The sequence below is a fragment of the Aphelocoma coerulescens genome, chromosome 14 (assembly GCF_041296385.1).
Source record: "Aphelocoma coerulescens isolate FSJ_1873_10779 chromosome 14, UR_Acoe_1.0, whole genome shotgun sequence".
NCBI classification, from domain to species: domain Eukaryota; kingdom Metazoa; phylum Chordata; class Aves; order Passeriformes; family Corvidae; genus Aphelocoma; species Aphelocoma coerulescens.
In genome coordinates this window covers 12,316,781-12,341,749 of record NC_091028.1, presented here as the reverse complement: position 1 = coordinate 12,341,749, position 24,969 = coordinate 12,316,781, and the positions used below count along the sequence as shown (strand labels likewise).

The following is a 24,969-nucleotide window of genomic DNA, read 5'->3' as shown; positions in this document are numbered from 1 at the left end:
AATGAGGACAACGTCTAAGGGGATAAACAAAATGATGTGGCAGCCCAAAAAAAGATGGACCCTGATGATAGTCCAAATGTAACCAGGGTTAGGCACTTCTGGAGAAAGCTCTGAAGATCCCACCTGGACTAGGTGGCTCCAAACTGCAACAGATGTCAGAGCTGACTGCAAATACTGTAGAAAGAGAGAGCCCACAGATTTTGTCTTGGCTCTCAGTCTCTGGGGAGACTTCTGGCAAGACTGCTCCATCTGAAGAATTAAATCTTCTGGTGATAAGAATCATTGTGTAATAAGAAGCCCAGACAATACTTTCCTACTTCTTTTCTTTAGACAGTTTCCTGAGTCCTGGAGCACAAAGCTGTTCACATTTTGGAGCACGCTAACAAAACTCTTTCTAGTGCAGCACTTTCAAGCTATTCCCTTCTCCCATTGATGCCAACCAGAAAACAAAATCCTTCATCGCTTTTTACCACTTGGTCAGAAGTGCCAACCTTGCAGCACTTGAGCCAACAGAAATGAGAATGAAGCAGTGTGGAGAAGCTTCTTGTGGGGATACTCACATGTACTCCGTGACGGGAGCATTGCTGACTGTGTGTGCTGCTGCTGGAATGCTGGTCTCACTGCCATAACTACTCCCACAGCTATAGAGGCTGGGCATGTGCACTCTGTACAGATTATCGTGTGTCTGTCTGCTCCCTTGAGCAGCTGATTCTTCTTCCCCATCATCATCTGAGCCTCTGCAAGAAGGAGAAAAAGTTCCTCCTAGAACCCTACAATTACCCCACATGTGGGGTTTGCAGGAAACCATGGTAGCCCTAGGAACCTCCCAGTCATCTTCCACACCTCCATGTTCATACCCGTTTGGGATGCCTCAGGGTGGCAGTGTGAAACACAGCCCACATCACAGTGACTCAGACCTCCCACAGATCCCATCTGGAGGTGCACACTGCGTGATCCCCTCCAGCCCCCCTGCAGGCTTCTCTCAGGGCTTGGCAGACAGCACTGGTCTGCAAGTGCCCAGTTGTACAACCTAAGGATGGATACACATCCCAAAATATACAGCACTAAAAAACCCCAACAAACAATAAAGAGAGGCAATGGGGAGGTAGTGCCATGAACCCCACAGAACTGCAATCTGTGTCCTTCCATTTCTTGTAGACATGTGCAAAGAGCTCCTAAGGATAAGTCTTCTGTAGACCCCTCTGAACTCCCATTCTGTTTGCAAAGGGTCTGCTTCAGCTTCTAGCAAAATCACAGATGTCTTTACAGAGACTAAATTGCAAAATTTGTGTCTAAAGGCTTCATCCTCTCAAAAATGCCAGGATTTTAAACCAACGGAGAGCAGAACTGTTTGGCTGCTGGTTCTTTCTGCCTCCCCATAGTATTCTTTTGCCCCTCCTATATAATACACACTGCTATTTCATCTCCCTAATTAGGGGGTGGAGCACCAAGAACTGAAACATATTTAATCTGTGCTTGACAAAGCTAGTGAAGGTTCTACACAGCATGGACATCACTAGAACCTCCCAAACATCACCTGCAGCTTCTGCACCACACGGTGGCACTGAAGATCGGGGAATTGCAGCCTGCACAGTCTCTTACAGGCAATAAAGTACAACATCCTCCCCTTCCCAGAGGGAGGCTGGGGGAGAGATGGCACTCCAGGGAATGCAAGAGGGAACCCTTCAGTTCACAGCAGCAGCCTGAGCCTGCTGGGGTTGGCAGGGCAGGCAGCAGCCCACAGGGAAGGCAGCACAAGACATGCCACTGGGTAAACCTTTCTCCTTCCAGCAGGCAGACTGCTGTGCTCTTCGTGGTAAGGTCTCTGCAGCTGCCTGTGGAAGAGGTGAGGAACCAGCCATTTTCTCAAGGGCTATTCTGACACTTCCCAAGGCCACTTCTCTGTGGGCACTGCATGCTGGGCCAGCTCTGGCTTCCTGCTATTGTTCAGGGCGTTCTATTCTACCACAAAAATCAGGACCACAGAAGAGATTTTGCTGCAGTCTATTGCTCTTCTGCAAGAGCAGAAACTCAATGCCATTTTAACAGCTGCATGTGGTGCAGCAGCCAGCCAGTGAAGAGGTCTGCTAAAGACTTACTGATCAATCTGGTTATCATCAACACCAGTTCCAATTTGCAAGTGTCTCACCTGCTCATGCTATTGACAAGACAGTTCCTGCCTTCAATTATCTATGCAAACCAGTCACCTCAGCATGAGCAAAGCTAAAAAGGCAAGTGTAAACTGCTTCTTATTTTAATTCTCTTCCCCATAGTAAAACAAATGCCTCAAAGCAACATAAGAGAATAAGAACTTCAGAGAGAGCAAAAGTTCAAGCACTACCTCTATGTTAGAGCTATAATCATTCATCTGACTTGACTCACAGTCCTACGGTGTGCTGAATACTCTGCACACAGAATATTCCAGTAAAATAAGGTTCAGATGTTAGTATTAACCACAGCCAGAGCAAAACACAACAATTTTTTTTTTCTGTTAGACCTGTGCTTATAAAGCCTCATCCCTCACACTCCTGGGATCATGTGGGAATGAGCTCCATATGCTCATGGGCACAAATCCAGCCAGTCTTCACTGGGAAAGAGCTCTACAGTGCTACAGGATCTAAACCCTCTCTGTACCTCTTTTGCTGCCAAGTGTGTGGGACGCTGCAGACAATGGAACTGAACATGAGGGCTGTGACAAAGGAGAAGAGAACCAGGTAGATGAGGCCTTCCACTCCATCATAGCAGAAGCCTGTCAGAGCCTGGATGTAATCCTGCAGAGAGAAAGGAGCAGAGTTTCCTGATCAGTGCAGAGTTAACACTGAGCTCTAACTCAAAAGCCCTTCTCCAGACTACACTCTCTGAAACAACTCAGAGACATCACTCTCCCTTTTCTAGAGCATATTTCTATTTTAATTTAGGGACTCAAGTATTTTTCATAAATGATCTAACCCTTGCTTCCCCTCACAAAGACCAGCTTGGATTTAGACACAGAAATATTTTCAACTGCCCACAATCAGACTTTAAGAGGAACAAAAATAAACAGCCCAGGCAAACTTATCCATCCAGCTGAAGATATGATATTTTTCATTAAGTCTCTCAGCTGCCTCACAACGTCCCATGCCCAAGAACAGAAGCATGAGCTGTCTGTGTCTCTGCCTTTAGAGAGGCAGTGAGGACAACAGCAAGGTCATGCTACACTGCAGCTCCAAGGCACTGCACTCCATGGGAAAGGCAACAAGTTATTTGCTGTACACAAAAGACCCCAAACCTGAAGGCCTCTATGGCTGCAGCTTGTAGATGTATGAAGGCATGTTACCTAGTTTTCTGTGTTGATCTTTAAACTGAAAGCTGACTTGATCCAAATTCTCATTCCCCTTTCTGCTGGAATTGCTAAGTAAAAAGCTGTTGTGCACTCTTCTGGCACACCAGAGATTTGGAACTCCAAACTAATACAGGCTCTACACCCCCTTTGTTCTTTCTTAGCTCAAGCCCAGTTACCAAGAACTCACCAAATGCAGACTCCGACAGTCCACTAAAGCTGTCAGCTGCTGCAAGTTGATCTCTGTTGAATTCAAAACCTCCTGGATCCGAGTAAGATACTCCTGCAAGCAACAAGCTAGTGATTACTGCAAGGGAATGCTTAGCAGGAGCTGATCCTGGGTTCTGTGCAAAGTTGAGGGGAGCCACAAAGAAAAGGGAGAGCAAACTTGAGGAGAGTTACCTTGGAGGTGGGGTGCTCTCTGCTCGCTGACTTCATGAGTTCCGACACATCATCCTGCATTTCTACCAGAGCCTTGTGACTTCCTGACAGCTTCTGCTCAACACAAAACATGCAATGTTTCAGCAGTTCAGGCCACATGGACCAACAGATCTCCTGGGAAAAGACTGAAATCCTATTTCCCAAATATTGAAGCATCATCTGTATGAATCGTACAAGTTCAAGATGTCCCAACTGACATGAGTGCAGCTGCAACAGGGTTAAGTTTGACTTTTACCAAACTGGAAGAAGCACAGACAGAGAGAAGAGGAGAAGGGAAGAACCAGAAGGAAAAAAAAACCCAAAAACATAAACCCACAAACAAAGAACAAAATACATACACAAAAAATGTACACACAGCTGGGGCTGGCTCTAGGACAGAAGGGAAGGAGAAAGAAAAGACACAAAGCATTCAAGTTCTCACCACAGAATACAGATGGATTTTTTTACTAAATCAGATGGATAAGAAAGACATAATGTTAACAGTAGAAATTGTTTGTATTAGGGTGCAGCCTTCACATCCCTTTAAAGCAGCATGAGAATTTCACATGCAATAGCATGTCAGAGAGTACATGGAGCAACCAGAAATGCAACAGATGGCAGAGGTGCATCAAACCACAGCCTGAAGTGTTCTTACCCCACCCTTTAAAACAGAGGAAGACAAGGTTTAAAAAGAATCCTAAATATAAATGGTGAAGCAGCTGGTGTCTGCCAGATGGTGGGTGGTGTGGGCCTGTTCTGGCCTCTGATGCATACGACAAAGTTTGGAATGGGCCCAGGTGCTGCTCTTCTGCCCCCACACAAGAGAATAATGACTCACATTTATACTTCAGGATAAATCCCTTGGATGTTCAAAGGTTTGTTAAGAGGCATCTGTGAAAAACACTCCTTCACCCACAGAAGTGGCTGCATTTTGGGAGTGGAGTGTCACCACTGTTTAACCCAAAAGAACCTTCAAGAAGAGATTCAAAGCAGGAATTACACGGTTTTCCAGCCTGGCATTAATTGTGGTGCTGTCTCCACATTGCTGCTCTTAGACAAGTGCCCTGTAAACAGAGCTACCACAAACAAAGCCATGGCTCTCACCACCTTACACACAGGCCCTTCTAAGGGGGCGTCCTGGACCTGAAGCTGTGCAGGTAGTGATAAAGTTGGAAAAAACTCCTCACTCAACCACAGTGCCACTTCCTGCAGAGCTGGGAAGCAGCTGCCAAAGCTTTACCAGCAGCCAGAGTGCTCCCTAGAGCAAACACCCTGTAACTGGCTGCTTGCTGGCACCAAGAGCCCTTAACCTACACCCTGCAGGATGAGGAGACCCAGGGGTGGAAGGAGGTAGGGTGCTTACACTCACCTGCTGGAAAGGGTTGGGGTATCCAGCACTACAGGTCATGTAATAGCGGAGAGTCTCTGGGAAGACACAAGAGAAGAAAGTCAGGCCAGATACGTCATTCCAGCTTTGCAGTATTTTTGTATTGCTTTTAAACCAGTGATAGGCAACGGGTCTGGCTCCACTTAAAGTCAGATGGAACACAGAAAAAGTTTTATTCAGAAGTTGGCACTACCCACCACATAAACCTAAGACAAGACATCAGTCTAGGACAAATCCAACTACAGTACACTGAAGACACTCATAAACTTCCAGATAAGTCTGTTACTGTGCTCTGCTAACAGCATCATTTGTTTCCAGGCTTGAAGACACAGCTGTGTTCCTCTTCATTCAGATGTGTGTGAAACCAGCCTGGTGCCCTCATGAGCCCTCTACAATACTACATCAACTGCCAGCACACACAAATTACAAATACCAGGCTTTCCCCTGCCATCCTCAATAATGTTATCAAGGAAGGGAGCTCTGAAAGACTTGATCATCCAAATACCTTTAGATTATTCCTCAAACATTTACAGTTCCTCTTCAGATGAATAGGAGCATGCCAGCTCAGCAAAATCAAGGGTGACGTTGGTGTGGTAAAGACTACAAAAGCCCTAAAACACACAAACCCTCTGCATTCCCCCTCCACCAGCACCTTTTCCTCCATTCTTTTTAATCTTCTCTCTGTGACTTTCAGTAATGCATATTCCAGGCTGCACAGCTATTCTGCTGAGTCCCAGTTCAGAAATCAGTAAAAGGCACAAGCAGAAGCAAGCAGAGCTGTGCAGGAAGCAGACCTGCCTGTATCCTGACTCTGCCATATTTCCCATAAATATTGAATGCACCTTTCGGCAAGGCAGCATGCTGGAGACCAAGTGCTACAACACAGCCTGTCAGCCCCTGTGTGCTGCCAATGCAACCTGACAGCTGTTATTTATAATTCATTAGCCTACTCTGGGGCAGCTCCTGCCAGCTGCTCCATCTCCCTCCCACCGACTCTTTCTCTGGGACGACTTACATCTCCCCAGCCAAGCCTCTAAACAGCAATTAGCAAATTCTGGGCAGACAGGAGGGCAGCAAGAACTGCTTTGTGCCTCACTTTGGGCAGACCACAGAAGTGACTGTCCACAACTGCTGAGCCAAGGAAAGGGCTGCTCCTCTCTGGCTCATAAATCACACACAATGGTTGTGTGAAAAAGGATTAAAACACACCTGCACTGAGACAACAGCACAGCAACCCACAGCACCACAAATGGTGACCCAGAGGAGCTCTGATCTTGTCACCTATTTATTTTAAACCAACAAACCACTAAAAGTTTCTCTTAAGCTCCCACAGTGGTATCAAGTTTACATCGCCTTTATAAGTGCAATAAGCATGACATGCTGCTAATGCAGAGCTCTAGAAATGTTTCTTGAGGGCCTTCTAGATTGTCCCTGGCGGGCAGATTGGAGATGAGAGTTCCTGATATCATAGTTCACAGCTTGTAAGCCCAGGACAAAGATTGCTGGTTACAAGCGAAGCAAAAAGCAGTACACTGAAATAAGTGCTTGCCTTGCTTCACCCTGGAAGGCAGGATCAACAAGGAATCACTGTGGTAGCACTGGCTTTGCTGCTGACAAGTGTGACACTACATAAAACACGCTTCCCAAAAAGGCACAGCCATCAGGAGCAGCTCTCCTCTGCACTGAGCTGTGGTGCTTTAAATCTGTGGCTACAACAGGCAGTGAAGCTGCCTTAAGGTGATGCTGTACTGCAAAGCCTGGAAATTAAGAGGACCATGCTCCCTGCCTCCATGCCACCAGGAAAAGTGGAAAGACTCTTCACCTGTTTTAAACCTGGTGGAGGTTATCCTGTACATCACCAAGTCTCATATTTCTGACCAGAAAACAGCTACACTAATCCATCACTTGCACTCTGCTAACAGCTCCAGGCAGCCTCTTTCTATAATTATCTTTCTGATGCATTTTCCTCTCAAGGAAAATTCCTAAAGGTTGATCTGATTTTTGAAGCTGGCCTTTAGGCAATCTAGTTCATAGCAGAAGGGTTAGGTGGGGTCACATCTGCAGCTGCCCATGCCTGCTGTTGCTAGCAGCAGTCCTCCTGACTCACTCCTGGTGCACAGGCATTGTGGGAGCAGAAGGCAAGGAAGGGAACTACCAGAAATGCTTTATTTTTGCAAAGTCTGTTTTTCCTAGAAAGGAAAGTAGAGCTTCCTACTAAAGACAGCTTCAGCTGCTAGAACTACTTACTGCTTCTGCAACCATGGAGACTTACTACTCACTTCAAAGCCCAGCCAAAATGCAAAAATGGCATTATGCACCTGCCAAAAGGCAGTGAGAAGGTCTGTAGAGAGAAATCAGAAAAAAAGATCCTAGTTCCAAAGAAAATCCTCACACCTAGAACAGCTTTTCCCAGCTCTTCTTCATCCCTAATTGAGCGCTCTCTTAGCAGTGCTCATTTTACCTACACACCCAGATGAGGCTGTCTCTGTGGGTTCAATCATCAGAGAAAGCACTTGTGGTGTCAAAGGCAGGCAGCTGTTTTGGTTGGAGTTTCTTGCCCAGGTAATGTGTTCTCCACCAGAAGTTTTGTTTCCCTAAGGCACCAGTCTGACAGCAAAGGGAGGTATCTGAAGAACATTTAATTTCTCTGATACATCCTACTCTTGTATCGGTGAAAGCAAAGAGCTTGTAGCTGTCCCATCTGCCCTCCACTCAAAGCTTTCTGCTAATCAGGAGTCCAACAAAACCAGGCAGGAAAACAGCTTATCAGTGCCAACATCAGCTCAGCAGGATTCTCAAGAGAACTTCTTTGGACACACTCTTTCCTGCAGTGTACTCTGAGCTCAGGTAATTGTGCAGACACCAATGCCCCACCTGAGGTTTTTTTCTGACCTTACTTCTAGAGAGGAAACAGAGGCGGTGATGGTGTCAGTGCTTTGGCTGATTCAGCTCTGGACTTCTAAGATGAGATTGCATCAATGGGAGGCCAATTAGGAGGCTGGGCATGACAAGAACCCTCCCTGCTCATATCTCAGCAGCTAAGCCTCAGCATCCAGCCTGACCAGCTCGGCTGGACTGGAGCTAAAAGGCTCCATTATCCATCCCCCAAGGTTTACAGCTCCCTCGGATGAAGAGAGTGGCTGCTCACCATGCACATTTCTGGTAAGAGAATCTGGAGGAAGCTCTTCCTGTTGTTTAGACAGATTGTGCCTTTTTATTTAATTTTATGCAACAAGTCATCTGATAATAACATAATATCAGTGAAAAAGAATGGGACTAGAAGATGGCCTCCTGCTTGGAAAATAAACATCTTGGCTGCACCAAGTCTTTTTACTAGCAGCAGGAGCTGATTATACAGCCACTGTTCAACTCCATTGGCTTTATCTCAATTAATGAATACAGGATGAGTTAGGCACATACATCAGCCTCTTCTGCAAAATTATTTAAGTATTTCCTTCTCCAGGAAACCTGCATTAAAGTTCTTCGCCTCCTTTTTCTCCCCCCATCATTTTTTTACTGCAGCACAAATTTAGCTGCAAAACAAGAACATCTCTCTAACTAAAAACATGACAGTAATAATGCACTTAATCAGATTATTCTCAGCTCCATTAATTCCATTTAGATTTGAAAACAGCAATTAATACATAAACAGGAATATTAACATACTAGTTTGCCAAGTATTCAACTTGGTTATTTTTCTGTGAAAACTACAACTGCCACCAGCAAAAAAATATTGCAAATATCGATGGCTCAGTCCCAGTCAGAATGTCAGAGCATAGAGAATCTTACAATACATTGTATGCAATAACAACAGCTAAAAATAGTGATTAAAGAGAAAAATTGACCCAGCACTACCAAACTTCTTAGGATTACTCATTGCTTTTCATAGACTTAAAATTAGATGGCAGCACCCAGCCCAGCAGGCCAGACCTCAGCACTGGCCAGAAGCAGATACCTCAGCAAGACTCAGCCCAACTTCAGCTGAAGTGATTCCCACAGCAAACATGATTCCTACATCTGTGACAACTCCCCATGCAGTCTTCTTCCATGATATACCTGAACCCCTCCAAGCCACTCACACTCTCTTTTGGTGTGTCTACACTGCTGGTAATGTTAGAGAACATCATCCAAGGAGCAGAGACAGCAAAGCAGAGAGTATAAAACACTGGGACCAGGGGCTTTCAAACAGGGCCTCTTCCTCTGAGAGGACAGCATTGATGCTGACTGTCCCTGTCTCCTGGAGCTCATCGCTCTCCTTGTACATATGGCTCAGCTGATCACAAAGCAGCTGCTACAATTTGCAGCCAAGGGATACTAACACTTATTCCAGACTTTTAAACAGGTTTTATTTGGATTAAAGTGTAATTGCCACACTGCAGTCCTCATGTCATCATTTTTCTTCCTGCTCAGATGCACAGGAAGATCTCAACACTGGGGACCAAGAGCTATTTCCATAACTTCCTGATCATAAACTATGACACAGCAGTGAAAACCCACATGGGAAGACAGAAGATTCAATCCTCTCCCAAGCAGCTGCCTGGTGCAATGGCAGGCTCAGAAGTTAGACAGATTTCCTTCTGGAGAAAGGAAAAGGTGCTCACCAATGCTCCAGGGTGCCTGGCAGCAGGAGCTGACACACTCAGAGCCCGTGGAGGGGTCACTCTCCCGACCCAGACCTGTGGCAGCACCTGCTCTTCCTCCTCTTCACATTTCCCTTAGGCCCAATCACTTATTTATGGAGCTCTAACAACTGTTAGACGGTGGTGCTGCAGGAGCAGAGCCTGTTTTCCCCTGGGGGAGCCAACTCCCTGGGAATGTGGGAGGAGGGATGGAATGTCAGCCCTGCACTCCCTGTTAGCCTCCCAATGAATGATACTGATCAATGGAAAACCACAGGAGTCCAGCAGCCAAGGACAACTGAAATGGAGAAGTAGCACAAAGGGGCCTTTCTTTAGCTTCCCAGGGTCAATCTAATTGTTACCAAACATGCTCCAGAGCTAATCTGGGTTAACAATTTATCACAGCACACAGCTGGCATTAGCATCAGGTATTTCCCCTCAGCCTCACTGACCCACTTGTTTCCTTGAACAACCAGGAAACCAGCTTGGCACCTGAAGCCACATCTTTGTCACCTTCACAGCCAAGAGAGGATGTTCATCTTATGCTAAACACTCATTCTCTTCCCTCACTACATTTCTTTGTTGCAAAGAGCACTGCCTGGCTCTATCATCTCCTTCCCAGGAAATCAATAAATACAGCATTCCAAAAATAAGATGTAGGGTTGCAATATCAATCTGTACGTATTTTTATACTACATTCTGTCTCCAGACATAAATGTTTTTTACTGTTTCCAATCCCTGCACCCTCAGCCATAGCTACATACCTAATTTCCTGCCAGTTGCACACTGAGAGACAGCATTTGGCTAAGCACAGACCTTCTGCACACACAGCAAAAGTTCTCTGGTTCCACCAAATAAGAACCAGAAAAAACACAAGTCACTCCTTTTACAAATCAGTGTCATTGCCTATTTGTGTTTTACCATACACAGAACTACATAAAGGAACTATCGGGGGAGAGAAGGCAGGGGAAAAAAGTTAACTTTGGTAACTAAGCAGCAAACTCAGTCCTAAAAATACTTTTCCTTTTCAGCACTTACTGTATCTCTGCTGGCAGACACCCAACCACCTTTTTGTTAAGCCATGGCTCTGAATGCCATCTTTGCCCCAGTGAAGTTCAAACTGGAGGCACCCCTCACCTCACCAACCACTTCAGTCTAAATTAGGAGCAACAAACCCCAAATATATCAGTGCTTCAGCTGGATGCCACTGTGATGCAGGCACATGCTTTAAGTGGAACAGGACACACAAAGCAGTCAAAATACTGCATTTATAATGGAAAAGGAAATTCATACTTCTTTGCAGCAGTTTCCATTCACTTACCCTTCAAAGAGGCTACTATTTATAGCCACCATTAAGAGAAAAAATATATATATAAAGTATTGATAACAGATATAAAAATAAGTATTCTAGATTGAGGAACACAGACCCAAGAGCAAGTTTTAAAAATGACAACTCAAACTGCACACTGCTACTGCCGTGGTTCTGTCACTTAGAGAGGAAAACATGACCCAAGAGTGCTACATTTAAAGCAAAATAATCCAGGGACTTCTGTTATTCCATCTTATCAGTTATTTCCACCCAAGGGTCAAGGCAGGAGAAAGGTTCTGAAGGTGGTTCTGATGCATACATGTACACTTTTGACCAGAATGCTGTTTTTCCAGAGCTCCACACATTTTGTTTCCCACTGTACGTCAGCTCCTCTGTTTCAAACACAGCCTGAAATTCTCAGTCACTGCCATGCTCCTGTGTGACAGCTGGAGCTGCAGAACCCTGTGCCAAAGCCAGTCCCAGCACTTACCAGCACTGAGCACTGCATTCTCTTCAACCACTTTGGAGACATAAGCATCAGGGTTGATACAGAAGTCACTGGAGCCCTGGATAGATGGAAGACAAAAGGAGTATCAAAGCACACCAGCATCAGAGCAGTTGAGCCAGGTTAAGCTCAGGGAACCTTCTATTCTAGGGGTGTTTCAGATGCTGAAGTCTCTCATCACCATCCCCACCAGCAACGCTTTACACAACCAAGCAGTGCTGGAGTACAAGCTACTGCACCCCACCATGGAGAAGGTGCAGCTCATGTACTTTTCCTAGATAGAAATTATTAGGACAGTTACTTAGATCAGAATATGCTACAAAACAGGCACAGCATAACATTAATCTGGTGTCTGCTAAACCTGCAGCAAAGAGTGAATGGGATTTGGATGTGAGCCACTTACCACAGCGACAGCCAGCTCCAGGCCCAGGGATCCCCAGCTGACAATCAGGGCAAACACCCCAAGCAAGCACACCCTGTGGGAGACAGACAGATGGCAGATGTAGCAGCTCTGATTTCAAGCAGCTCCCTTCACAAGATGTATTATTTGGAGTCCAAAGCAACTACCAAACCCAAGAAATTATCAACCACTGACTGTATCCTCAGATAAACTATCCTATTTTAAATGTCATGGACAGCAGCAACCAGAGAAGTTCATGTCCAGCTGTTGGTAGCCCTGGAGCTCCAGGGGAAGGGAGAAGTAGGGAAGCAAAGTATTATCCTGCTTCTAGCGGGGAAACCAAAGGCACAAAGACACAGAGGTGGCTGTAGGGGAGGCAGATTGGCAGGAGGTTGATTACAGTCCCATCACTTTCACTGTTTCCATTCTGGACTTCATTTTCCAGGTCCAAAGGTACCCAAAGAAAAACCCCACAAAACCATACTGATCCAAAATTGGAGAAATCTCTCCTGTGTCTACAATAAATGAGGTTGTTGGGTGTAAGCACAACACAGCTACAGATGGTGGGAGGGAACACAGCCCCTGTTAGGACCCCTTGGTTCCAAGCTGGTGCACCCAAACAGCTCCTAAGCATCCCATGTAGCTCCAGGAGAGAGACAGTCACCTGCAGGCAAACAGCTTGGAACCACAGTTCAGGTGCCTACCACTGCCACAGAGTCCATCTCCACACAGATTTAAAACTCTGTTCTGACAGCTGGACCTCATTACTGACAGAAATGGTGGGAAGTGTCTGCTGTCAAGCAGACACAAGGCAGAGGGATGACAGAGCAGTGGCCTCAGTGACACTCAGGTGCACACACTCATGGAAAAGGCTTTTACACTTCCCAACCAGCACATTAGCTTTTCACCCTTGCTGTCAGTATGAGTGGTAGAGATATTTAGGCTGTAGTGCTCCTCAACTCCCTCAGGTACAGGGCTGCAGACTAATAAGCAGTTTCATTTTATCTGTTTCTATCTTCAAAGTAAAGAGACACTGGCTTGCTCTCTTAGGGATGCTTTTTCCCTCAGGCTTTGAAACATAAGTAGATCCCTTCCCACCCACACCCTGAACAATACAAAAACCTGTTCATAACCAAGACATTTTTTATTCAAACCTAGTACAAGCATCTCTGTGAGGAAGGGACAGATCTTTTTTCTGCTACATTTGTCTCACTGAATACTAGAGTTTTAAAAAAATAAACCTATGGGTCTCCACTAAAAAAAAACCCCTATCCCTCAGTTTACCAACTTATTTTAATTCCAAATAACTCGTCTTCTGTGAATGGATCTATGCCTCATCTTGCAGAAGTAAGGGAGTTTCACCAGACTGACATCTGCGCTGCACTCTGAAATGAGACTCTTAAGACTTTATTATGCCTTTTCCAAATGGATGCAAAAATTATCAGCCATGGATCAGCAAGGTTCTGTGGCTTTATGACATAAGGACAACACAGCTTGGTGCCTCCAGCTGAGCATGTTAATCAATAAGACACATTTGTTGTTTTACTTTAAATGAAGATGACTGGGTCAGTAACTGATTGCTTGGCTAAAAGATCTAAAACTGGCATTTCACCATCTTGCCTGGCTGTGATACACTTGTTTCTTTATGCCATGTGCTCCCTTTAGGGAATGCCTTAATATGAACTTCTGGCTAATGGAGAATGAGATTCTAATTTAAACCCTGGGTTTGCCATCTGTGCATACACTTGGACTTTTGTCTGTATAACCTGCCAGGTATGAAATCATCTGGTAAATAATAAATCTGAATACACATTCCAATTATTAATGGCATCACCATGAACCATGATAAACCCTTGGCCATGTCAGTTATCAAACTGTCACTATGCTTATGATACCAGTATCTTTGCCAAATATGTCAAGCTACAAGATAGGGAGAGGAAGAGTTTTTTCCTGTAATGGGGCATTTTCGGTGCTTTTGAGAAACAGACATGCATTAACATTGCAGTACCATGGCAACAAGACTCCTTCTCATAACTGTGCAAACCATTGCTTGTTCTCAGTTTAATGTTCCCTCAGGTGTGACAGCCCCAGGTAACAAGAGCAGATAGTGACACAGAAGGCAATGCTACCAGGTTGTGTAGACACATGCAATGCTTATCATCAATTAACAAATGCCTTCCCAGCTGTAGAGAATTAAGGGGAGATTTTTAAAGCCTGTAATTTTAAGGAAGGATGTTCACATTACTGTCTCCCAACAACTGGAGGCTTCCAATGCCACCCAGTGGAAAGCAGACTGCCTGGATGAGTTCCTCACCTTTGATGAGAAGGCAATGAACACCAGTAACATTGCATTTTATAGCTCAAGAACCTTTCCTGTGAACATCTCTTGTATGAAGCCCTGTTTCCACAGAGCTACACTCTACAATGTCTCTCTACTCAGAGGCAAATTTAAGATGCTCAGTTTCAGATGTCCTTGACATCAGTAGACAACAGGCAGAGGCTCCCACTAGCAGGCACTTGGATTCAGCTGACTTTCCTTATGCCCTGTCCTTGGGTCAGGACTTACCCCATAAGAATGGCCCTGGAGTTTCTAATGAGCCCAAAGAGCACCAGCAAACATATCAGGACATGAAACAGGAGCAGGCCCAGGTATCCCAGCCACCTGCAGCAAACAAAAACATAGTCTGCAAAGGAAAACTGGTGTGTAAAAAGCACAGATCAAGAAGTATTGTGATTTATGGGGAAAACACAGCCCTTCTCTTCTCCAAAACTACCTCCAAAGATTAATCTTCAGAGATCTCTGGGTATTTGTGGGACTGGGAGTTGAGGCAGGTAAAAGCATTTACACAACACACTCAGCACAAATAGTTGTTGAGAAATGAGACTGCTAGTGTTTTCTAGTGTGAAGTTATATGCACTGGTCATCATCAGAGGAAGAAAAGGCATTGGGGCTTCTTAAACTTCCTAGATATTTGTTAGGAAATGCTTCCATTATTTATTCCACATGTTTGGATAGAGATTTTCTTTTGTGGAATACCACTGATGCAATATCTTACTAAATATGTTTAATAAAAAGGAATGCTAGGGTGTGGTTAACTTACAGAACTAGTGCCACTTTCTACTCTGTTTAATGTGTTCTTCATGCACTTATCAGGACAGAGCAGTAGCTATATCTGTTTTTTCCCCCAGTGCTAGAACACAAACTACAGATTTTGTGTGTTGAGAATAAGTTTCTCATCAGTTGGTAATAAAGACATCTAGGACAAAAAAGCTGTGTATTTTGATTTAAACCGAATGCAATCTTGCTGTAAGGAACAAATCAGCTGCGTGGGCCAAGAGCACCTGAAGCAATCTAGAGAGCCTTTGGCTCAGCCACCCAGAACATGCACGTAATATTTGCAAAACAGGCCAAAGCAGATGCTACAACCTCTACACTACAGCATGCTACACACCTGTACCAGTCATAGAGGTCAATCTGAATTGCCAGCTCCTCCAGAGACAGCTCATCATTCTTCCAAAAGGGGATCTCAGTTGTTTGCCTGACCAGATCATCCAAGAGACTTTGCAGTTTCTGGACAATATGCAGGTAGTCTGTCTGCTTCTTGAACATCTCCTCCAGGACGAGCAAGTTTGGTTCCACTGTTTGGTTCAGGGCCACTGCAGTGTCCAGTACCTATAGCATGGGAAAGAAAAAGGGGGATGAACAAATTTAAAAAAAAATAATTAAAGTACAGGAAGCCAAGGAAGTAAAAGGGAATTCATTCTTACTAGCAAGTCATGGACAGCTTCCAGATTACCAGTTCTCTGTCTTAAGAGCCTCAGACTGCTTACCCTTCAAAAGCAACTTGAAAGCATCTATAAGGGAGATTGTTTGCAAGTAGTCCAACAATGGCACCTCAGCTGAGCCTTAACACATGCACACATTTTGCAGCCATCAGGGTTGCAGTATGATACCATGAAATTAGAGACAGCACGGGAACAACCAATGGTACTAAAATGCTACATTTTACTAAGATTTGTCTGCTTTGGCCTGCCTCCTCTTCCGGGTGTGGAAGAGAGAGCTGATCACAAGCTGTTTTTAAACCTAGCAAAGAGAAGACTTCATTTAACAAGCTGTGTTCGCTTTGTTATTTTTAGAAGAGCGGAAGAAATCACCCCGCCACTAATGGAAATTTTAGCACATCTCTAAGCCCAGATAGGAAGAGAAAACAGGAAGAGACACAGGCACAGGCGGATTTGAGAGGAGAGGTGCTGAGTGAGGCTGCTCCTCCCCACAGGCCCTGTGGTGCGGTGCTCACCCGCTCCTGGACGCCGGCCACGGTGCGGTTTGCGTGGCGCAGCGAGTACGTCAGCCGGTGGATGCCATCACTGGTCTCCCCGTTCCCGTAGAAGCCCACAGCAATTCCAGCACTGCAGAGAGAGAAAGCAACAAAGGGCAGAGGTAAAGCTGAAAGGCAAGTGTGCAACACAGGGCTTATGGCTACAGCGCCTGGGTAGTCACACCAGCGCTTTCCACAGAAACAGAAGCCGCTCCCTCCCAAAGGGAGCTGGGGTCATCCTGCTCCTCAGCAATCACTGAAAAAATGCACCTGTAAACATTCACAGCCACCAAGTCTCCACACAGCATCTACATGGTGAAGAGCAGAACACAACATGAGTATTTCATTCACGGTAAAATAAGGAAAATCTGCTAGAGAACTGTTTGGGAGCTCAGGTCCAGCCACGGACAACCAGAAATCCAGCCAGGCAGCTCTCCAGCGGCTTCTGCAAGAGGCCATTGCTGTGCCAGGAGACACGTGCCTTCTCTGGACATGAAATACAGATTATTTTGTTACATTTTTTTAAAGCAGGACACAAAGAGCTTGTTTTGACTGCTTGCCCATGGTGGTGGTTCCTCCAGATACATTTTCCATGCCCTCTTCTCTACCCTGTGAAATATCTATGAACATTATCTTGATTTATCTTCCCATTAGAAACATTTGTGTCACACTGATTTAGAGTACTGGGAAGGGAAGCTTAATAACTTACTGGGACAAAAGGCTTATTTATTTTTAAAGCAAGGGAATTTCAAGCTTGCAGACACAATTCAACTCCAGCTGCTTAGCAAATTGCCACCTATCAGCTGATTTTCCATAACTGTCCACACATATCAGTCTGCCCCAATTATGAAGTAAACCATATTAGCTTAAGCCTCACTTAAAGGAGGAAGATCCTGTAAATGAGTTGCAACCAGAGGATTATCTCATGCAAGTCAGCAATACCTCTTCTATTAAGAGATCGCTGCAGGAACTCACAGTTCCTCATCCCAAACCCATATTTCCTAATAATAGAGGAGGAAAGAACTTGTGAAGGGATCACACAACTAAACTCAGGGCAAACAAACGTTATCAAGACACAGTTTTTCTGTTCTTGTGTTATATTTAGCTTGAGAGCACTCAAGATCTTTTCTAGGAAGGTTCTCAAGACACCAAGGTCGTGTTTGTGGCAGTGCAAAGGAAGGTGGTGGTGATGACCCTGTTGTAAACCTAAAGTTATTCTGGATGAAACCTTTAGTTCCTTCACAACAACTTTGTGTACTGTTCCTGCTCTCGCTCCTCTCCTGCAGGAAGACACATCCATCCCTACTTTCCTGGGCTCATCTGCTTCAAAAGAGTGAGCAGAACAATGTAGTTCACATGGTCATATTTCTCCTTGTACGTGACAAGAAATAGAAGCAAAGATCATGAACTGAAAGCAGATCCACTAGGAAAATCTGTGTCAGCCTCATGCTTTTTCCACCAATTGAATCTCCATAAATTATAGAGAGCTTGGCCCATAAAAACCTCAGCTGAGGAGTCTTCTAGGGACAAGAGGCAGCCTTCACACACAGAAAGAAAGGCAGCAGCTATGTAACAAAATATTTAGCATTAATACAAGAAATGGGCCTCTTTCTTCAGGAACACCATTCCTCAAACATTTTCCTAATGCAAATTATGCTGATAACTAAAGAGAGAAAAGCCCTCTGCATTCCTCCCTGGTTGCAGCTATTATCAGAGCTTGATAAGACATGCCTGGGGTGCATGGGGGTGGAGGGGATAAAAAAGAAACACTCCCCCCTCCCACTAGAGAGATTACAGATGCAGAGCTATGCCCAGGATAAGGCAACTCAGCATCCCATCACAGAAATTGCAAACCCATGGCTTGAATTTCCCCTTGTCTTATCAGAGCAAAGAAATTCACACAGACCCTTTCAGCCTCCAGAGCTGCAGAAAACGTTAACAGTTGCTTCTACCACAGGCACCAAATAAATTCCAGAACATTCTTGACATTGAATAGGCAGATCTGACCCCTTTAATTAGCAAGCAATTTCTATTCAGCCTGTTACAGCTACTAGAAGCCTATTATTTCAGCAAAGACTTGGTAAGTGCCCAAAATCTGCTGCTTGGCTCTCAGTATTCCCAGCACAGTAGCACTGTTTTGGTGGGAAAGACTCAGAAACAGCACTCTGAAGTAGCAGCAGCCACCTTGTCCTTGGGGATGCTGCACAGAGAGGTACATCAGCCAGTTTACTCAAAAGTACCTGCTATGAAGTGCTGGCAGTACAAGCAAGTGACTTTAAACTTGCTGCCCTGCTGGAGGCACATCTACCTCCAACATCTTTCCATAGGCTTCCCATCCTGCCCAGCACAAACCACAGCTCCCACTGCCCTAACCCTCCAGGCACAGTCACTGCTCCTGAAAAAAAACACCACAGCACAAATATTGGGATAAAAGCCATTTAATCCAGGTAATAAACTCCTGTAGACATGCGAATCACACACTCACTGCAAATTACACATAAAGCGTTAATTATTCCATTCCTGCCCAGCAAAAGCCAGCTCTGCACTCACATCCTGTGCTGGCAAGGGCCACTGACACAGCCAGTTCTTCCCCTAGGAGCAAGCCATACAGTTTTGTGGCACCTCCCCTTCCTATCATGGCAGAGAGGGAAGGAAACCATTCCACAAGCCTGGGCTGGGGGCAGCTGTGCCTGAGGAGGGGGCAGAGCTGAAGGGCAGGCAGGGGGGAACTGCTGCTGCTTGGCTTTGTTTGCATTTGGCTTCATCTAAATCCAATAGTTGTTTCAAATCCCTGCCCACACACACTGATATGAGTTGCTATTGTTTAAAGCAGATTTAAGGATTTACACTAGTTTTTAACTACCTTTTATGTGATTAAAGGGAAACAGAGGAGCTCCTTCTATTTAAGTGCATTCTTTTAAAATAAAAGTAGATCAACTCATCTTAACCCAACAGCATAAGTCCTTGAGGTCATGATAAATCACAAGGCTTCTTGCACGAACCCCGGAAGGCACAGTGACCTAAGATACAGCAGATCCATCTCCCAGTACAGGATGACAAAATCATCACCCAATGGAGAAGCCTGTATTTCTGTCACACAGCCTGGATACAAGAAGAGCATTCCTGAATGACACAGCTCTTTTCCACCCTAGCACCCTCTGGAAGATACTCCAACACATATTCAACGCTCCTATGGGAAAGTCATCTCTATTTCTGCCATTCTTGCTTCTGTTGCACTCCCCTCCTAGTGCACACACCCCTCTCTCCTTCCAAATCCATACTGTCTCAACCTCAATTCCTCCTCCCAAACCTACCTTTGTCAGTCTCCTGTCACCTCTACTACCATCACCACCTCTCCTCTGCTTTCCCTCTCATTCATGTTTTTGAATAACTTCTTAAAAAAAAATATCTATCTATCTATCAAGGTCTTACAGCCTATCTAAAATGCTCCTGCTATTCAACACTGCACTTAAAAAGCTGCTTGGCTACTCAATTTTGGTGAGTTTTAGGAAACCCACTCATTTAAGTCAAGAAAACAGTGCACTTCTGAGCTTAAAGCTATCACCACCAGTGCACACACACACAGGACACAGTACACAACCAGCTCTTTGAAGAGTTACACAAGTGAGATGGAAGAGGTGCACGCCAGGATTTCTATCTTTTCCTACAGATACAACAGTGTGATTTAAACTCCTGCAGGTTGTACACATACTTCAGGATCACTTTTCAGCGAGACTCAAGAAATTCAAGTCTGGAGAGCAGCTTTCCCACTGTTTGTATGCAAGAATCACATGGGCTTTAGACACCTGGATAAAGAACCAGAAAAGACTAATCAAGTGTAATTCTGGATTTGCTTGCAACATGACCTGCAAAAAACCAAAAAAATGTTTTTTGCATTTACACATGATGAACATCAGAGCATTAGTCTGACATAGAGAGGATATATGTGCCTTCTGGTGATGAGATCCTCCTACTGTAATACCACTGTGACCCTCTGGGTACCCAGTCACCAGTCTGAAAAGATGAGCACTAGCCATTCACATCACATACTTAGAAACGAATAATCTAACTACACCAAGTCATCTTTAATTACAGGAACTTCATAAGAAGAGCCCTTTTTAGACTTCCAAGTTCTCAGGAGGAATGTTAATTTGTCTGTCTAATTACCACCTTGCACTTTCGCACTAGGGGAAACTGCCATTACTGGCACTTGATAAAGCAAGTTTTCAGCATTTATTTGCACCCATTTCTTTCTGATACCCTCTCCACAAAGCTTTCTCCCTACCTTTGGAGCTGAGCTCCCTTCTGGGAGTGTTAGGGTCACCTAACCAGAGGATGAAGTGGTTTATAAGACAACTCCCTGTACACAGAAACCAATCAAAATTGGTAAGGACTAGAACTGAAGTAAGTGTTCATGGAACAATCTAGGCTAAGCATTCCTGCAGCTTTGTGTCTAGAGCAACTGGGAAGACTCATTAGAGACATTTTGCTGGAGAGCTCCTATTAACCAGTTATGCCTCTGCTGGCTCAGCATTCTCCCTGTTTTGAGTCATCAGGAAACAGGGATTCCAAGCCCACAGCAGGATTCACAGCCCGAACAGCCCCCTGGGACTGAGGAAACCTAGAGAAGCATGTTCGAGGCACAGCTGGACTTAACCAGGCTTAACTAGCTCTCAGCTAGGAAGATAACAGTCCACTTCCAAGTACTCAAACAGACCAGACCTGCTGCTGGTTGGAATCTCTTGCTGCTCAGCACCCAAACAGTGCCACAAAACTGCCTCCCAGGTCAGGCTCCTGTCAGAACAGCCTTATACCCCATTAGGGCAGCTGCTGCTCTGGCTCTCCTGTTATGTGTGACACACAGCTGGGATAGGATAGGATATATCCAGTGGGCTAATCTTTAATCTGTGCTATCAGGAAGTCCCAGGTAGACACCAACAGTTGGAGTTGGCTTGTCAGGAGCTGTATCTGCATTCCCAGGCATACACTGAGCCCAGAGTGCCAAGAGACACTGATCTGAGGGCACCGTGGCATCCAGCTGCTGTAGAGAGGCAGAAAATTGACCTCTGCTCTGCAGGAGAGCAGCAGCACTTGGACAGCACCTTCCTCACCATGATGGGACCAACCTGACTTGCTCAAGCATGCTGATTTCAGAGAGGAAATGAAACAACTAATTTAAAAAGTCAAGAAAAATGGTCATTCAATGTCACTGTAGATTCAGATAGAACCTTATGCTATGAACCTTAGTTTTCTGCATTTAACACTTGCAGAAACAAAGCGTACACCAAGGATGAGAACCAGTGGTTCAGATTTTGAGGAAGCCTAAGCAGCTTTCCAACTTATGGGTTTGACAGAGTCACATCAAGTTTACCAGAATTTATATGCTGCCCTTCCAATTTTAAATTATCTCACACATGCTCTGGAGAAGTGCAGAATACCTCCTTCTCACCCTTTCTACAATCAAAAACAAACACAACTACCACAAGGCAGCAGCTGCCTCAGTCACATTTGCTGCATAACCATAGCCAACAAGGGCCTGTAGCAGCAGCACAACCATAAATAGCATCAGCCAGAGCTTCTGTAAGAAAGGGTTAGGACCACAGCTCTCTCACTGGATTGGAACGGATGCAGTTGAAGCTCTTATGATCACTAAAATAATGGTGAATGAGGCTGAGATTTCTTCTTTGCAAGCTGTTCTGTGGTTTGCCTTTCCACCCCAGGCACCTACTTTCAGTAAAGCATGGAAGAGCTCTTTGCAAACACAGCAATACTGGCTGGTACACAAGGTCTCCTCCTCAGCCCCTGCTTCTACAGGCAAATCCACCCCCAGCTGCTAAACTCACCACAGAATGTCTGCTCTGCACTGTTTGTTCCAACACTTCAAGGCTTTGCTGCTCTCCTAAGTGAGTGCCTCGAAAGAGCAAATACACAAGTGCATCAGCAGCACAGCCTGGCTCCCGAGCAGCTCAGCCTGGCCTTCAAGGAACACCTCACCTCCCGAGGGATCACACACCCCACCCACCACCTATGGGCAGGCTAACGCAAAAAGTAAACCACGAGGCACTGCCAGATACCATCCTCTCATTGCTCCCTCCTCCCTGACTAGGGGACTGCTCCCAGACCTGCCAGACCCACAAAGCAGCTGAGACCATCTGGAGTCTTGGGCAAGAGTAGATGATGCTTGGAATTGGAAAGAAACACAAACTGGAAAGTGCTCAATGTAGGGCACACATCCAGAGTACTCATTCTCCCCAAGTCAAAACAAGATCAAAGGCTCCTTCCTTGCTTGCATGTCTGCAAACCTGTCCCTGCTTTTAGATGCCCCATCATTCACTTTTGAGGAAATGATCTCCTTTTAAATTCTCCTGCACCCTTTCTCCACTAATTACTGATTTTTTTCTTGTTTTTCAGCAATCCTTCTTTCCACCTCACCTCCAAAAGCTTCTATTGCTCAGTCATAACAGGAAACACTGCTGACCCTGGCACCATTATTAGCAGCCCTTGGAGATGGCACATTAGTACAGATAACAAAATGCAGCAGTGTCTTACACAGGCTACAAAATCTGAACACTCCCTCCAGTCGAATACCAACCCTTCCAAATCCAAAAGAATCATCTATGTCTCTTTCTTCCTAATCTACTCTCCCACACATAGTGATTCCTTTTGGACGCCAGATTCTGAGAAATCTGCATTTAGACCTGATAAATATTTCAGCTGTATCCATCCTGTTTAAGCAATAAGCTCCCAAGGACAGAGGGTCCTTGATTTATCACTTGAGAAGTATCAAAGAGCAGGACATTAGCTATTCCTTTTCACATTGCTCAAACCACCAGGCAGCTCTGCAAGTGGTAGAAAGGAAGGAAATATATTCCAGATATTTCAAAACATACATACGCCAAATAGAAAGAGGGATTATTACCAATAGTCACAAACCAGAGACAGAGCATTTGAAGTGTGAGGATGTGAGACAGGATGCCCCAGAGAGCGGGGACGATGCCCTGGGGCTGGGCCGTACCTGCACACCAGGGTGGCGATGATGACGCACCAGGCCGTGCAGCAGCAGTCAGCATTGAGGTGCTCCTCGCTCTTGCGGTGGCGGCAGCAAAGCCAGAAGGAGTAGAACAGGAGGAAGAGCAGGTCCAGAGCCAGGCAGGAGAGAGCGATGCCACCCAACAGCAGCAGGGCCTGCGGGGAACAGAGATGGGTGTCACACCTGCCCACAGCAGGGGAGGTCAGCCAGGGCCTGGGTGTTTGAGGGCTCTGCAAGGCATACCTTGAAAACAAGTCATTTTGTGGGTTTGGCATATTTTTAAAATATAAACAGGCGATTTTTTTCATCCCGCTTGCTCCCCTCGCTCCATCCCACTCAATGAAACCACATTCTGTCCCTCAGCAGTAAATAGCTGAGCCATTTTGTCTGTCCCAGCCTGCAAACAGCCTAAGTTAATCAGAGGGTTTCCTCTTTACTACTGATCACAGGTCAGCAGATTTAGAGAACAAAAATAATAAAAAAAATAGTTCAGCCAGCTGCCTCTATCTGTACAGTTTTTTAATCTTCATGAATAAATATAGAGGCTTATTCATTAGAAATCCAAGTGCATGAGTGGGTTTGAAAGGGGGTGGAATTTATTATACATGCATGAGATTGATTTTTAAAAAAATTAATCTCCATGCAATGCTTCTGTTCAAGGTAGACCCAGAATAAATGCTAAACCCCTCCATACACCATCCACTTATATAGGTACAACAAACGTGAATGCTACAGACACACTTGAAGCAGTCACAAGCTGAGTTAGTGTGAATTATACCTATTTCTAGCCATGTTCCTGGAGGAAAGGGAAGTTGTAAGTGTTTAACTCCCTTTCAATTTCTTTTTATTCGAAAAATCCTAGTTAAAATCCAAAAATGCAAACCAATTTTGTTAAATAAAATAAAATTTAAAAAAATAAATCCATTCCAACACCATTTCTAGCCACATTTTCCCACCTGCATGAATCAAGCAAAAGGATACAATTTTATCCATAAGGTTTTTTTGATAAATCCTTCCTAGTGGTGACAAATGCCAACTTACTAGAAATTCTTTAAATATCTGGAAAGGTTCCAAGTCACTTACTGCTGCCCCAATATTGGGAATGCAGACACAGATCTGTATCAGCTAACCTAGAACAAAGGTCTGGGTTTTCAAATCAATATCTCTTTTCCTCCCCATGCAGAAATTCCTTAAAGAACATTTATATGCTTCCTCCTGATTGAAACAATAACTTCCTCCTGATCAAAAGGAATACAACAAAGAACACTGAGGTTAAAGTAAAGAACTTTCACAACTGGTGGCTGTTTCTAACAGGGTCTGGTAGGAACTTGCTCTTTGTAGGCTTTTCTTTCCCCTCTTTCCCCTGCTCTGCTCCATAGGTACTCCCTGCTGAGTGATTATCCTGGCAAACAAGCCACACAAGGCCCTTCCCAGCCAAGAAACGTCAGCCATACATAACGAGGTCCACACCAGTTAAACCCAAGTGCTGCACCACAGATACTCCACGGACCCACTCTCTCCTGGCTTTCCCAGCCTTTAGAAGCCCTCCCAAAGCCCCCTAAGCACCCTGGGATGGGGGGAGCTCACAGGTGCTGCTTTCCCAAACTAAAGAGCAGAAACTCAGTCCCGTTGTGCAAAGCAAACTCTGGGATCTCTACCAG

General features: G+C 45.0%; 1 protein-coding gene across 4 annotated transcripts in view; it reads right to left on the bottom strand.

Moving 5' to 3' along the window:
* The window catches only part of TTYH3 (tweety family member 3), a 74,451-nt gene that overhangs the window by 13,561 nt on the left and 35,921 nt on the right, over positions 1–24,969 (bottom strand). For all 4 annotated transcript variants that reach the window (XR_011155148.1, XR_011155149.1, XM_069029414.1 and 1 more), the window contains exons 2-12: positions 23,294–23,463; positions 16,258–16,369; positions 15,412–15,632; positions 14,526–14,621; positions 11,963–12,035; positions 11,545–11,620; positions 5,109–5,164; positions 3,722–3,814; positions 3,510–3,602; positions 2,635–2,771; positions 561–737 (exon numbers count right to left, since the gene is read on the bottom strand). Coding sequence is in view for 2 of the 4 variants with exons in the window: in XM_069029414.1 (XP_068885515.1) it covers positions 561–737; positions 2,635–2,771; positions 3,510–3,602; positions 3,722–3,814; positions 5,109–5,164; positions 11,545–11,620; positions 11,963–12,035; positions 14,526–14,621; positions 15,412–15,632; positions 16,258–16,369; positions 23,294–23,463 (1,304 nt within the window). In the remaining 2 variants the exon portion in view is untranslated. The remainder of the gene's footprint in view (positions 1–560; positions 738–2,634; positions 2,772–3,509; positions 3,603–3,721; positions 3,815–5,108; positions 5,165–11,544; positions 11,621–11,962; positions 12,036–14,525; positions 14,622–15,411; positions 15,633–16,257; positions 16,370–23,293; positions 23,464–24,969) is intronic.